Here is a 16,710-nt window from a genome sequence, read left to right as displayed (position 1 = left end):
AAACTCACACACGCACGCATGTGTAAATCAACACTTACAAAGCCATTAAACTGATCTAGTATAGGATATGAATCAGATAGGGCTGTCCTTGACAAAAAAAATATATTGGTAGACCGAAAGTCATCAGGTTTTTCAACCAATCAACTGCATCTGATGCTTTAAGCTCACTGTTTGATGAAATAAGACTCAAACGACTCAAGAGGGAGCCAGAGATCAAGATAACCAGAAGAAAAAAACCTGTCCCGACTATCCTCCTCCCGCTCCAACTGGCTTTCAAAGATTCTGCCGTTACTCTCCTGAATTCGCTACACGAGGAGTCGGCAAACTTGCTCATGTGGAATGCCAATTTATCTTACAATTTCTACCGATCTGCGTGCCAGTTATGGTTTTCATATGCATTTTCATGGAACAGTTTCATTTAATTTCTAATAACGTCTACGTATCTCAAAATTCGATCCAAATCTAAATGAAAATGTAAAAATAGCCTATAAAGCCAACAAATAAAAACATAGCAGCCTGCAGGCAGAACATTTCCTGATCAAAATAAATACCCTATAAATCGCATTGGCTACGCATGGCCTGTCTGCAACAAACTTGAAACATTGCATATTGTAATTCTGAATGGATATTAAAACAGACTTTGTTTGCTTGCTGTTTGAGGTGAAGAAAACATTACTTTGAGAAGCTCCACAGCTCATTAGTGGTGGTGCATTAAGCCAATCAGAAATACTATCAGATCCCAAATGGGCACATTTATATGCCTACATTTGCGCGCAAGCCAGGTAGCCTATAGGCCTGCTTCTATGCGTAATCAGGTGCGCGTCCTTACTCAACATTGACAGGGGCGCTCCCAAAAAAAAGTCAAGGACTAAATTGACAAAACTCGTAAATGGAATGAAATAAACCAAAACTTGTTTCTCACAAGTGTAGCATAGGTTGTGCACTCTGCAAACCACATGTCCACTGTGAAAGAAAGAATGGAATAATGATATATTGAATGCATTAATAGGCATGACCGTAACCAAACAAACATTGTAGATTAGAAAATATAGGAATTAACGGTAAATGTACTACTGGTAATATACGTAATGGGGAATTGATAGACACTAACAAACAAATGCAAACAATTCACACAATGAAGTTATGAAACAATGAAGAATGTGCACACATTGGCAGGAGAGAGCGCATTCGGGAGAGAGATGTACATTGTGTAGCCACACTCCCCTTCTTCTTGGACTGTGCCATCCCCGCGATCTCCACAATGGATTAGTTCAGAGCCTATCGACCAAAACAATCGACCAGTCAAATAAAAGGGGTCAGCCCTAGAATGAGATATGCCATATACCCTGTAGAACACCTCATCTGAGACTAACAGGGATGTGTATGAATGATATGACAGGTCAATCCCACATACAATATACCACAATGACATTCCGAAGGCAGTAGCTGCTAATAAACTGTTGCTAACCAAATTGCCAAGTGGCCTTACAGCAGGCCTTAGGGTCTCAGTGAGCCTGCTGAAACATGAGGATTTATTTCATGAAAAGTGTCATTGCATTTGCTGAGTCACCATTCATCATGGGACGACAGGAAGGGACCGCAAAGAGACAAAAAGGCCAGATACACACCTACTGGACGGACACACGCACACAAACACACAGAATCTTCAAACTCTTTCTTACTCACAATCTTCACAGTTAATAGTCCGTAACGACCAGTGGGTACTAAAGCAAGTGAATCTAGGCCGATTAACAAAAAACGTCATGGATGATTTATCTTTCGACTGTTAAGTTGATAAATAAAAAGATCCCATGGGCAGGTTGTCTGGGATTGAAATGACCCTGACTCACATAGAAACAGTTACCATGATGAAGCTCAACATAGAGCCACGTCTCGCCATCTTAACTTCACTTTCATTGCAACTCCTTTATGGTCAGAGACACATACAACATATACTGCTGCCATACCAGGAGATAGAGCTCTGTTCATCATTCATAACACAGCACAGCACCCTGACCACCGCTAGCCATCTACTCTACAGGCATCAAACTCACCCACTCTCTTGCTAAACCTATAGTCAGCCAGGATATCTAAATCCACAGCACATTACTCTGTAACCGGCTGCAGTCTGTAGGACAAGGAGAGAGGGCCAGGGCCAATCCAAACTCCAGATGCTCTCTACCAAACTACCAATGTTCTCTGCTGCTGTGACGCAGGATATGGCACTGGGGGTGAGGGGTCATATCGCCATGATGCCATGTCTTTGTGTGCACGGGGACAGGACAGGTGGTAGTCCCTGTGTGGTCCTGTGAGATCAGGCTGCAGGCTAATTCAATAACGTTTTATAGGTTTCTGTGAGCAGGTAATAAAATAGCCAACAGACAGCAGCTGGCTCCGATTAATACTGCTGCTACAGTGCTACACTGCACTGTCCTGTGGTGCCCCACTGAATAATGGGGGAGGCATCTTCTCCACACAGAGAAACTCAGAGTTAGCAGCATATTATTATTACCCAAGGGGGAATAGTCGCATTGCCATTTAAGGAGAAGGAAAACCAATTACAGGTACAGTACACCCTCTAAGAGCTCGCGCGAGACCGAGATGCAAAACTGAAGTGATTGCACGACAAAACACACACTCTTAACAAAATGTGTTAGCCTAGTGTGAGAGTTCAGTGACCAGCCGGAGGAAGACAACATGACACTCATTTGAATATGAATACAGACAGATCTCATGCCAAGCGTTATTCAGTGTGCGTGAGTGTATGCAGCAGGAGAGGGAGGCTCTGAGAGGATTTAGAGCAGTGTGTTTTTAGAATGTGAGAGAAAGCCTTAGCCAAGGTCTCCTGAGAGTGATCGTGGCTCACTGTAGACTAGCTTTTCATTAAGAAGGCCTCTGTATCAGTCCATTTCTTCTTTTGAAGTCTTCAAACACACAAAATGTCTGCCTCTCTCGCTCTCTGATGCACACCAAGTCAGATACGCTTTCTCATACACACACACACACTTCTCACCGAGTGAGTCTGTCTGGCTGTGTGTGTGTGAGAAAGCGTTAAGTCAGCTCCTAACCTCAGGCTGTGAGTGTACCATTGCACTCAGCAGGGTAGAAGTGGTTTGTGATTCCACCTGACACACTGATGGGGTGCCTGTACGCTACAGCCTGCCACAAAGCCCTATCATCCTCTCACCCAGCCCTGCTCTACTCCAGGGGTGTCTGCCGCTGTGTATGAACACAAACTGGCAGCCATCAGCCTCTATCGGTGCCAGGATGTGGGAGAACAACACCTGCAGGCGGCCAAACACACCGCCTGCCTAGTTAATATGGGAGTGGAAAGTGGTGAGGGCTCGAGAGGTAACAACCTTTTAGAGCATAAGTCCAAAGCCGGTTGTATCCATTCAAAAGTACAGTATATATATACAAAAGTATGTGGACACCCCTTCAAATTAGTGGATTCAGCAATTTCAGCCACACCCGTTGCTGACAGGTGTATAAAATCGAGCATACAGCCATGGAATCTTCATAGACAAACATTGGCAGCAGAATGGCCTTACTGAAGAGCTCAGTGACTTTCAACCTGGCAATATCATAGGATGCCACCTTTCCAACAAGTCAGTTAGTCAAATTTCAGCACTGCTAGAGCTGCCCCGCTCAACTGTAAGTGCTGTTATTGTGTAGTGGAAACATCTAGGAGCAACAACGGCTCAGCCGCGAAGTGGAAGTCCACACAAGCTCACAGAATGCTGAAGCTCATTGCACGTAAAAATGGTCTGTCCTCAGTTGCAACACTCACTACCGAGTTCCAAACTGCCTCCTGAAGCAACATCAGCACAAGATCTGTTCGTCCGGAGCTTCATGAAATGGGTTTCCAAGTCCGAGCAGCCGCACACAAGCCTAAGACCACCTTGCGCAATGCCAAGCGTCGGCTGGAGAGGTGTAAAGCTTGCCACTATTGGACTCTGGAGCAGTGGAAACTTGTTCTCTGGAGTGATGAATCACGCTTCACAATCTGGAAGTTCAACAGACAAATCTGGGTTTGGCGGATGCCAGGAAAAACGCTACCTGCCCCAATGCATAGTGCCAACTGTAAAGTTAGGTGGAGGAGGAATAATGGTCTGGGGCTGTTTTTCATGGTTCGGGCTAGGCCCCTTAGTTCCAGTGAAGGGAAATCTTAACGCTACAGCATACAATGACATTCTAGACGATTCTGTGCTTCCAACTTTGTGGCAACAGTTTGGGGAAGGCCCTTTCCTGTTTCAGCATGACAATGTACATAATGCAAGGTCCATACAGAAATGGTTTGTCGAAAATCGGTGTGGAAGAACTTGACTGGCCTGTACAGAGCCCTGACATCAACCCCATCGAACACCTTTGGGATTAATTGGAACGCTGACTGCGAGCCAGGCCTAATCGCCCAACATCAGTACCCGACCTCACTAATGCTTGTGGCTGAATGGAAGCAAGTCCCCTCAGTAATGTTCCAACATCTAGTGGAAAGCCTTCCCAGAAGTGTGGAGGCTGTTATAGCAGCAAAGGTAGGACCAACTCCATATTAATGCCCATGATTTTGGAATGAGATGTTTGACGAGCAGGTGTCCACATACTTTTGGTCATGTAGTGTAGTTGGATCAATATATTTAGGCAAGCAGGTAGTGTTAAGCAGGCAATTGACTGATTGGCTCATATTTGATTGAAACACTGAACTCAAAACAGGAATTTCTAGTCAGAAGTGTCGGTATCTACTAGATGGATTGGGGTCTAAGGAACAGTATTATATTTAGTGCTGTTGTGTTTAGTGCTGTTGTAGGCTCAGATCTTACCTTCTCTGCATCTCTAGGTCCTCTGGTGAAGGTCCATTCTGAACCTGGGGGCTCTGTCTTGGCAATGTGGGGCCTGGAAGGAGAAACACACAGAGATGGTCACAAATCCGCTCTGAGGAAATGGCCTCTGGACTCATCGCTTTTGACTCATATCTCATCTCCTAAATATTTACATAAATGTAGTCTCATTTATTGAGGGAAAGCAACATCTACCACATCTACCCAGTCGTTTTTCACAGCATTTCATTCAAAGCTTCAGTCTTGAATTTGTTTCAAAATCAGGATCAAATCCAATTCACAACAAACCCAAACCACACTGTCTCCTTCCCAACTCTCTTTTCTTTTTTTCAGGCCAGACCGATCCTTTAAGCGTAATTCCCTGTCGGCCGGCTAGGTTGTGAGCTAATGTCTGTCATACTGATCCACTCCCAGAGTGGTCTATCAGCCTGCCCTCACAGGTACTCCAACCAATCAGCCATCATATCCACGGACAGCACTGGACCGCTGCCAAACAGCCATGGAGTTACAAAACAATCGATTATCTGGTGGTTGTAGAGACGACAAGGCCATCGAAAGAAAACCAACAAACATACAATCAAATCAGTAAGAGAGCTCCACGTTTGTTGATAACATTTATACATGCTAAAGTGGTTTTAGGTGATTCACTGAAGCCTATGTTCGATAGGTGAAAAGCCTTCACGGCAGTGGCGGTCAGTGCCGTTTTTTTTCATGAGCATGGCCTTATTTCTATTACAGCATATTGGATGACTCATTCATATTCCATTCACCCAGTTCAATGTAACAGCGATAGGTTTAGGCTACTACATGATACTTACATTTTCCCTATACCCATCATGAGGTTGCTACAACCTAGCCTATGAATGAAAGTTTACAACGTAGGTGCACACAGATCAAGAGACAAATTTGAGGTGACAGACAGTGTGCATTTCGGTGATTTTTGGCGAGCTGGACACAGTCAAGAAACTCTATAAATGTAGGTCCATTATAATTTCTACACAATTTCGAATTGGTTTTAGTCATTTGAAAGTATATTGAGTTTGTGCCCCACCTCCCCCCCCCAAAATATAGACTTCCCCCCAAAAAAATTATTTAGACCCCTTGACTCTTTCCACATTTGGTTAACTTACGGCCTTATTCAAAAATGTATTAAATCGTTTTTTCTCCCTCATCAATCTACACACAATACCCCATAATGACAAAGCAAAAACTTTCTTAAACGTCTGGAGGAAACCTTTCACCATCCCCACGGTGAAGTATGGAGATGGTAGCATCTTGCTGATGGGATGTTTTTCAGCGGCAGGGACTGGGAGACTAGTCAGGATCGAAGGAAAGATTAATGATGCTGTGACATTCAATACCACCTTGCCTGCATCTAGCTAATATAGGGTGTAATCATTAGTCCAACAGTTGCAAACAAGAGTTTCTATTGGACAAATTCAGCTATGTTTATCCCCGTTTTGTTCTCTTTACTTCCGTTTAATAAACGTTTTTCAACAGAATCGGTGGAATGAATACACCCCTGATCACTCTCATAACAGCCACATTGTATTCCTTCTCTTCCCTTCCCTTGTGGACTTCAAATGCACAACACATCAGCTGTATGTGACCAGGTGAAAAAACATTTCTATACACAGCCTACATCGTTGTCACCATATTAGCTAAAGTAATGTCATAGCATTGCTAATAGAACTAACACGTAAGTAAACCCGCTAAAATCATGCAGTAACGTTAGTGTACAGTCAGTAAGCAGTTACACCGGCGGGCCCCAGTGGCAATAAATTAGTAATACCAAAAGCTTACCTTGACTTGGAAGAGTTCCAGTGTTGTGTTGGAAAGTCATAGCCAGATAGCTAACATAGCATCCCTCTGTTTGAGCAGGGTGTTTCAGTAGGCTAAACTAGCTTGCTGCATTTGCGAGCTAAGTGAAACTGAACGTTAAAAAAAATATATATATAATAATACAAAATCTCTCCCCCTCTCTAGCTTCTCCTTCATTTTGGAATAAATTAATGTGTTCAAAACTGTTCAACTATTGTCTTTCCCTCTATTTGAGTCAACTACTCACTATATTTTATACACTGCAGTGTTAGTTAGCTGTAGCTTATGCTTTCAGTACTAGATTAATTCTCTGATCCTTTGATTGGGTGGACAACATGTCAGTTCATGCTGCAAGAGCTCTGATTGGCTGGAGGACGTCCTCCGGAAGTTGTCCTAATTACTGTGTAAGTCTATGGAAGGGCATGAGAACCATGAGCCTCCTAGGTTTTGTATTGAAGTCAATGTACCCAGAGGAGGATGGAAGCTAGCTGTCCTCCGGCTACACCATGGTGCTACCCTACAGAGTGCTGTTGAGGCTACGGTAGAACTTCTTCGCAAAATAGTGTGTTTTAATCAGATTTTGGTGACGTGATTATATTTAGTATAGTTTTATCTCAAAAGGATAACTTTAATGTTTTACCATTTAAAGTTTTCTGAAATTCACTGAGGATGATGGTCCTCCCGTTCCTCCTCTGAGGAGCCACCACTGCTTCACGGTCCAGTATCAACAGAAGTTGGAGGGCTTGGATCTGACCAAAAGAGATGAGTCTTCTCCTATGCTATCAGTATTCAGGCTGGCTAGTGTCTGTGCAGAGCAGTGATACATTGATCTGCTATTCCAGACAGATGGAGAGAGGGAGAAAGATCGAAGGAGAGCTCCATATCTGAGGGAAGAATAAGGCTTTTATCTATAAACGTTTGGCAGCAGTGACTCATATAGAACCTTCTGGTCCTACACATGAGACCTGCTAGTGAGAGTCCACCACACCCACCAGCAACAGCCCTCTCCACACTCCTCAACAACACTATATGCTGAACAAGCATATGATACCACATTTCAAACACTTATTAGACAAATTCGATAACCACTACCCAAGATGAAAGAATGCAAAGCTTTTGTAACTAAGGTATTATTAGATTTTAGTCTAAAATCCAGAGCGATTTACAGTTAGTGAGTGCATACATTTGTCATACTGCCCCCCAGTGGGAATCGAACCCACAATCCTGGCGTTGCAAGCGCCATGCTCTACCAACTGAGCTACAGGAGGGCTTGCGCCTCAACCCAGCCAAAACAAGAAGTAGAAGGGCAAGGTCTCTTTAAAGCAGAGGTATCAAACTCATTTTTTCCCCGGGGACCACATTCGGTCTTTAGCAAAAAATAGTCCCCTATCCATCATTTCTGGAATGTTCGATGCTCCCTGACTGTCTTTCTTTCATTTCGGTGATTTTTGGCGAGCTGGACCCAGTCAACAAACGGTTTAAATGTATGTCCATTATCATTTCTACACAATTCTGAATTGGTTTTAGTCATTTTAAAAGTATATTGAGTTTGTTCCCCCCCAAAATTAAATGTTATAGTATTCAGACCCCTTTACTTTTTCCACATTTGGTTACCTCACGGCCTTAATCTAAAATGTATTAAATTGTTTTTTCTCCCTCATCAATCTACACACAATACCCAATAACGACAAAGCAAAAACAGGTTTTTAGAATGTTTTGAAAATACATTTACATAAGTATTCAGACCCTTTAGTCAGAACTTTGTTGAAGCACCTTTGGTAGCGATTACAGCCTCGAGTCTTATTGGGTATGACACTACAAGCTTAGCACACTTGTATTTGGGGAGTTTCTCACATTCTTCTCTGCAGATCCTCTCAAGCTATATCAGGTTGGATAGGGAGGTCCCACAATTGACAGTGCATGTCAGAGCAAAAACCAAGCCATGAGGTCAAAAGAATTGTCCGTAGAGCTCCAAGACAGGATTGTGTCGAGGCACAGATCTGGGGAAGGGTACCAAAACATTTCTGCAGCATTGAAGGTCCTCAAGAACACAGTGGTCCATCATTCTTAAATGGAAGAAGTTTGGAACCACCAAGACACTTCCTAGAGCTGGCCACTATGCCAAACTGAGAAATCGGAGGAGAAGGGCCTTGGACAGGGAGGTGACCAAGAACCCGATGGTCACTCTGACAGATCTCCAGAGTTCCTCTGTGGAGATGGGAGAACCTTCCAGAAGGACAACCATCTCTGCAGCACTCCACCAATCAGGCATTTATGGTAGAGTGGCCAGATGGAAGCGTCTCCTCAGTAAAAGGCACATGACAGCCTGCTTGGAGTTTGCCAAAATGCACCTAAAGGACTCAGACCATGAGAAACAAGATTCTCTGGTCTGATGAAACCAAGATTGAACTCTTTGGCCTGAATGCCAAGCATCACGTCTGAAGGAAACCTTGCACCATCCCTACGGTGAAGTATGGCGATGGCAGCATCATGCTGTGGGGATGTTCATCAGCGGCAGGGACTGGGAGACTAGTCAGGATCGAGGGAAAGAGAAATGGAGCAAAGTACAGGGAGATCCTTGATGAAAACCTGCTCCAGAGCGCTCAGACTGGGGCGAAGGTTCACCTTCCAACAGGACAACGACCCTAAGCACACAGCCAAGACAACGCAAGAGTGGCTTCGGGACAAGTCTCTGAATGTCCTTGAGTGGCCCTGCCAGAGCCCGGACTTGAACCCGATCAAACATCTCTGGAGAGACCTGTAAATAGCTGTGCAGCGACGCTCCCCATCCAACCTGAAAGAGCTTGAGAGGATCTGCAGAGAAGAATGGGAGAAACTCCCCAAATACAGGTGTGCCAAGCTTGTAGCGTCATACCCAAGAAGACTCAATGCTGTAATCGCTGCCAAAGGTGCTTCAACAAAGTACTGAGTACAGGATCTGAATACTTGAATAAATGTGATATCAGTTTTTTTTGGCTAACATTTCTAAAACACTGTTTTTGCTTTGTCATTATGGGGTATTGTGTGTAGATTGATGAGGGGGGGAAACAATTTAATCCATTTTAGAATAAGGCTGTAACGTAACAAAATGTGGAAAAAGTCAAGGGGTCTGAATATTTTCCAAATGCACTGTATACACAGAGTATACAAAACATGATAGACTGACCAGGTGAAAGCTATGATCCCTTATTGATGTCACTTGTTCAATCCACTTCAAATCAGTTTAGATGAAGGGGAAGAGACAGGTTAAAGAAGGATTTTTAAGCCTGGAGACAATTGAGACATGGATTGTACAGTCGTGGTCAAAGTATTGGTCTTCACAAAGTTCGCTGCTTCAGTGTTATGATATATTTTTGTCAGATGTTACTATGGTATACTGAAGTATAATTACAAGCATTCCATAAGTGTCAAAGGCTTAAGTTTATGCAAAGAGTCAATATTTGCAGTGTTGACCCTTCTTTTTCAAGACCTCTGCAATCCGCCCTGGCATGCTGTCAATTCACTTCTGGGCCACATCCTGACTGATGGCAGCCCATTCTTGCATAATCAATGCTTGGAGTTTGCCAGAATTTTTGGGTTTTTGATTGTCCACCCGCCTTTTGAGGATCGACCACAAGTTCTCAATGGGATTAAGGTCTGGGGAGTTTCCTGGCCATGGACCCAACATTTAGATGTTTTGTTCCCCGAGCCACTTAGTTATCACTTTTGCCATATGGCAAGATCTCCATCATGCTGGAAAAGGCATTGGTCATCACCAAACTGTTCTTGGATGGTCGGGAGAAGTTGCTCTCGGAGGATGTGTTGGTACCATTCTTTATTCATGGCTGTGTTCTTAGGCAAAATTGTGAGTGAGCCCACTCCCTTGGCTGAGAAGCAACCCCACAAATGAATGGTCTCAGGATGCTTTACTGTTGGCATGACAACGGTAGCGCTCACCTTGTCTTCTCCGGACAAGGTGTTTTCCGGATGCCCCAAACAATCGGAAAGGGGATTCCGAGAAAATGACTTTACCCCAGTCCTCAGCAGTCCAATCCCTGTACCTTTTGCAGCATATCAGTCTGTCCCTGATGTTTTTCCTGGAGAAAAGTGGCTTCTTTGCTGCGCTTCTTGACACCAGGCCATCCTCCAAAAGTCTTTGCCTCACTGTGCGTGCAGATGCACTCACACCTGCTTGCTGCCATTCTTGAACAAGCTCTGTACTGTTGGTGCCCTGATCCCGCAGCTGAATCAACTTTAGGAGACGGTCCTGGCGCTTGCTGTACTTTCTTGGGCGCCCTGACGCCTTCTTCACAATAATTGAACCTCTCTCCTTGAAGTTCTTGATGATCCGATAAATGGTTGATTTAGGTGCAATCTTACTAGCAGCAATCTCCTTGCCTGTGAAGCCCTTTTTGTGCAAAGCAATGATGACGGCAAGTGTTTCCTTGCAGGTAACCATGGTTAACAGAGGAAGAACAATGATTTCAAGCACCACCCCCCTTTTAAAGCTTCCAGTCTGTTATTCTAACTCAGTCAGCATGACAGAGTGATCTCCAGCCTTGTTCTCGTCAACACCAGGGGCGGTGTGTTCATTAGGGCGATATGGGCGACGCACTGCCAAAAGGAAGGGATTTTTTTTCTTTGCAATTATATCACGGCAACAGTAGTTATCAGTGTTCTAATCTAGACGTCTGATCTGCCACTAAATGTCCAATCAGGCTAAAGTCGTGCTTCAAATGGCCCCGCCCCTTTTGGGGCGATTTCAGTCAGGTTGAAAATCGCCCAGGAGTCTCTCATAGACTTAATGTAAAATCTTTTTTTTTCCAAATATCAGAGCTTTCAATACAATCTCTATGGGTTCCGGGAGGGCTTGCACTTACGCGCTTTCGTCATACGTAACATAAGTAACCATGAACATAACTAAGAAAAGAGCGGGTAGCAGCGTCAATCAATTCACGTACTACTGTCAAGATGGCTAGCTTTGCGAGGCAAAGATGAAACTGAGGGCTCCACCAACCCTGGTATTTTTCTTGGACTTGTCAACTTTGTGGCACAATTAGATGAGGTGTTTGATGACCATCTTAAAAATGCTAAAGTTTTCAAGGGCACATCAAAGACCATTCAAAATGAGCTACTGGAGTGTATGCTAGCGGTCATGAGGGAACATATTGTGGAGGAGGTGAGGTCGGCGAACTTCGTAGCTATCCAAGCTGACTGTCACGCCCTGGCTCGGGGGACTCTCGTATGTTGAGCCAGGGTGTTAGTTTCTATGTTTTGTGTTGTAGGTTGTGGGTCTAGTTTGTATTTCTATGTTGGCCTGAGTGACTCCCAATCAGAGGCAACGAGTGTCAGCTGGTTGTCTCTGATTGGGAGCCATATTTAACTGTCTGTCTTTCCCTTTGAGTTTGTGGTTTCTTGTTCTTATTTGGTTTTGTGTTAAACCGTAGACATCACGTTATTGTCTGTTGTTTTGATCGTGTGATCAGTATAATAATAAATATGTTCACCTTCAACGCTGCGCCTTGGTCCTCCTCCTTAGACGATCGTGACAGAAGAAACCACCAAGATGTGACCAAGCAGCGTGTCCAGGAGCCATCGCCAGGGAGATCTCTAACAGATCTCCTTCGCCTCCTCGACTGGGTCAAGCCGGATGAGGAGGAGAGGGGCTTGACATTGTGGCAGAAGGGCGAACGGCTGGCGAGGGACATGGAGACCTTGGCCACGGGTAGGAGTGAAGCCCAGAACATTTTTAGGGGGGGGCTAACGCCGTGGACGACGGGCCAGCAGGAGACCGCGGCAGAGCGGCCCAGCGGATTGGCAGAGGAGGCCGCCAGGTTACGGGGGCCACTGGTCGAAGAGGGGGTGGAAGATGTAAAGGCACGGCGAGAGGTACTGGCGTGTGTTGCCAGTCCGGTCCGGCCTGTTCCTGATCCCCACGTAGGGCCAGTGGTGTGTGTTCCCAGTACGGTCCGGCCTGTTCCTGCCACTCGCACCAAGTCTACGGTGCGCATCGCCAGCTCGGCCCGGCCCATTCCTGCTCCCCGCACCAAGTCTGTGGTGTGTTTCGTCAGCCCTGTCCGGCCCGTTCCTGCTCTCCGCACCAAGTCTGTGGTGCGCTTCGCCAGCCCGGTCCGGCCCATTCCTGCTCCCCGCACCAAGTCTGTGGTGCGTTTCGTCAGCCCTGTCCGGCCCGTTCCTGCTCCCCGCACCAAGTCAGTGGTGCGCGTCGTCAGCCCGGCGCGGCCCGTTCCTGCTCCCCGCACCAAGTCTGTGGTGCGTTTCGTCAGCCCTGTCCGGCCCGTTCCTGCACCAAGTCAGTGGTGCGCGTCGTCAGCCCGGCGCGGCCCGTTCCTGCTCCCCGCACCAAGTCAGTGGTGAGCTTCGTCAGCCCGGTCCGGCCCGCTCCTGCTCCCCGCACCAAGTCAGTGGTGCGTTTCGTCAGCCCGGCTCGGCCCGCTCCTGCTCCCCACACCAAGCCAGTGGTGTGCGTCGTCAGTCCGGCACGGCCCGTGCCTGTTCCACCGGTGGCGGGTCCGGCACCGGTCAGGTGCTGCGTCACGCCGGAGCTAGAGCAATCCGCTCCACCAGTGTTCAGTTCAGCTCTGGTCAGCAGGGCCAGACCGGACCAGGGGTACTTTGGGGGGTTAGAGAAGGAGTGGGGATCATGCCAGGAGCCGGATCCGCCGCCTAGGCGGAGTGCCCACCCGGTCCCTCCCCTGTTGTGTTTGGTTGGCGCGGTCGGAGTCCGCGCCTTTAGGGGGGGGTACTGTCACGCCCTGGCTCGGGGGACTCTCGTATGTTGAGCCAGGGTGTTAGTTTCTATGTTTTGTGTTGTAGGTTGTGGGTCTAGTTTGTATTTCTGTTGGCCTGAGTGACTCCCAATCAGAGGCAACGAGTGTCAGCTGGTTGTCTCTGATTGGGAGCCATATTTAACTGTCTGTCTTTCCCTTTGAGTTTGTGGTTTCTTGTTCTTATTTGGTTTTGTGTTAAACCGTAGACATCACGTTATCGTCTGTTGTTTTGATCGTGTGATCAGTATAATGATAAATATGTTCACCTTCAACGCTGCGCCTTGGTCCTCCTCCTTAGACGATCGTGACACTGACGAGACCACGGACGTTTCTACACAGACACAGCTGGTGCTTGTGCTGAGGTACATAGATAGCAACCACAAAGTGCAGGAGCGCTTTTTTGAGTTCCTTCCCATCTCGGAATCAACCTCAGTCTCAATCGCCAGTGTGCTTTTGGAGAGACTGAACGGTCTTTTTGCCGACGACGAGAAAGTCAAACTCATTGCGCAAGCTTACGATGGAGCCAGTGTGATGAGGGGAGAGAAGGCTGGTGTGCAGCAAAAGATGCATGAGCATTTCAAGAATGCCCATTACGTGCATTGCTATGCGCATCAGCTGAATTTGTTCATGCAGCAAGCTAGAACAGTTTCAGTACAAGTAATGTAGCCTCTCTCTCTCTCTTTGTCCCTCCCTGTCTGTCTCTTTAACACACACACGCCCAAATCAGTTCACAGTTGATGTTGTTTAAAATAGTTATTTTTCATTTAAAAAAAAGTAAAAATATAAAAAAAAATCTGTTCATGTTCATTTTTACAAATCTATACAATTGGCCAGAATATGGTTGTTCATATTTACAAATCTATACAATTGGCCAGAATATGGTTGTTCATTTTTACAAAGCCATACAGATAGCTGTGTTTACCTTTTCTAGAAATTATTTTCAAATTCTGTTTTCAGGCAAAATGTCTATCACTGTTCATTTTCACAAATCTATACAAGAGGGCAGAATATGGAAGTCTATAAAAATTTCTTATTACCAATAACTTGCATCAATGTTTTCAGTAGCCTCTATCAAAAGCTCCTGCTTGCTTGTTGTGAATTATGCTCAGGTGCACATATTTCCAATTCAACCATGAGGCCTTTTTGAAGCAAGTAATGTGTATATCAGTATTGACTTATATGCTGCCCCTGTCTTCATGTTGTTGCTGGACATATCTTTTTTTAAATGTGTGTAGGTCACCTAAATCATCAGAAAAATTGCCCCCCCTGAGAATTTTTTCAGGAGCCGCCACTGGTCAACACTCTCACCTGTGTTAACGGGAGAATCACTGACATGATGGCAGCTGGTCCTTTTGTGGCAGGGCTGGAATGCAGTGGAAATGTTTTTTGGGGATTAAGTTAATTTTCATGGCAATTAATTGCAATTCATCTGATCACTCTTCATGACATTCTGGAGTATATGCAAATTGCCATCATCAAAACTGAGGCAGCAGACTTGATGAAAATTGGTATTTGTGTCATTCTCAAAACTTTTCACCACGACTGTATGTATGCGATTCAGAGGTGGAATGGGCAAGACAAAAGATGTAAGTGCCTTTGAACAGGGTATGGTAGTAGGTGCAAGGTGCACGGGTTTGTGTCAAGAACTGCAACGCTGCTAGGTTTTTCACGCTCAACAGTTTCCTGTGTGTATCAAGAATGGTCCACCACCCAAAGGACATCCAGCCAACTTAACACAACTGTGGGAAGCATTGGAGTCAACATTGGCCAGCATCCCTGTGGAACGCGTTTGACACCTAGTAGAGTCCAAGCCGCAACGAATTGAGGCTGTTCTGAGGGCAAAAAGGGGGTTGCAATTCAATATTAGGAAGGTGTTCCAAATGTTTGGTATTCACAGTGTATGTACAGTACAGTGAGGGAAAAAAGTATTTGATCCCCTGCTGATTTTGTACGTTTGCCCACTGACAAAGAAATGATCAGTCTATCATTTTAATTGTAGGTTTATTTGAACAGTGAGAGACAGAATAACAACAAAAAAATCCAGAAAAACGCATGTCAAAAATGTTATAAATTGATTTGCATTTTAATGAGGGAAATAAGTATTTGACCCCTCTGCAAAACATGACTTAGTCCTTGGTGGCAAAACCCTTGTTGGCAATCACAGAGGTCAGACGTTTCTTGTAGTTGGCCACCAAGTTTGCACACATTAAGGAGGGATTTTGTCCCACTCCTCTTTGCAGATCTTCTCCAAGTCTTTAAGGTTTCGAGGCTGACGTTTGGCAACTGTGAAGGAGCAAACTTGTAACATTGTATTAACTAGCCTATTCCGGGCCCTCAGAGTTTCCTGCGCAAGTGAGCTCGGGACAGACAGCTGTTTCTACGCAAGGCCAGGGAAAAGTGTTCAGGCATTTTATGACATTTCCACTGGATATATGGGATCATCAGAGCATGACATTTTGCTCTTTCACACTGAGGCCTGGTGATTACCGAGGGGGAGAATGTTGGAAAGATTTTTAAACTACTGTGAGGAACTATTAGCCTATCACTCGCAATGGATGTAAAAAAAAAAAAAAAAAATAGAACTGACTTCATTGTGTGAGGTGAAGAAAAAATGACTGAGAAGCTCAGCTTATTATTAATGGTGGTCAGAAATCAGATATCCCCAAATGGGCACTTTCCTACATTTGCGCGCAGCAGGCCAGGTAGCCTAGGCCTACTTTATGTAGGTGTGCGCACTCAGTCATTAACAGTACAGAGAAACAAACCAGACTCCAGACACATGCTCATTTGCTCACATGGCGCGCTCAAAAAAAAGTATCAATATATATATTTTTTCAAGACAAAACTCGTAGGGCCTAAATGATGGTATGAAATAAACCAAAACTTGTTTCTCACAAGTGTAGCAGGTTGTGAACTCTGCAAACAACGTTTCCACTCCAAGAATTAGAAGGATAAAGGACAGTGAAATATTTCACTTGTTCATGTCGAGCGCGCCTCTCCAGGGTGCTGTTGGAGAGACGCAACACTGCAGCGCTCCACCAACATTGCGTAAAAAAATTAACAGAAATCATGTAGCCTATGGTAGAAAGAGTATATGTACTTTTCTGTAGCCTACAGGCTAGAGATCAAATTTATGACAATGTCATGAGAGTATTCAACAGAGTCAGGTAAGACAAAAGCACTCCGAGGTTGGCCGGCAACAAACAGCACTTTGTCGCTGTTATGACAGACATTGAGGTTTCAACTCCTCTATATTAGATCCCATACTGGGACTGAAATACTTC

The 16,710-nt window shown here is 45.1% G+C and overlaps 1 protein-coding gene across 2 annotated transcripts in view; it reads right to left on the bottom strand.

The window, feature by feature from the left end:
- LOC311108753 (protein enabled homolog) overlaps window positions 1–16,710 on the bottom strand; it is a gene marked incomplete at its 5' end in the record, with an annotated part of 147,876 nt that overhangs the window by 32,089 nt on the left and 99,077 nt on the right. For both annotated transcript variants that reach the window (XM_084151491.1, XM_084151490.1), the window contains one exon: window positions 4,818–4,890. In XM_084151491.1, coding sequence (XP_084007617.1) covers window positions 4,818–4,890 — 73 coding nt within the window. The remainder of the gene's footprint in view (window positions 1–4,817; window positions 4,891–16,710) is intronic.

Source organism: Coregonus lavaretus, assembly GCF_964263955.1.
Source record: "Coregonus lavaretus genome assembly, chromosome: 33".
Lineage (NCBI taxonomy): Eukaryota > Metazoa > Chordata > Actinopteri > Salmoniformes > Salmonidae > Coregonus > Coregonus lavaretus.
Note: the sequence above shows the minus strand (reverse complement) of the source record. Positions and strands in the feature narration are given on the sequence as shown.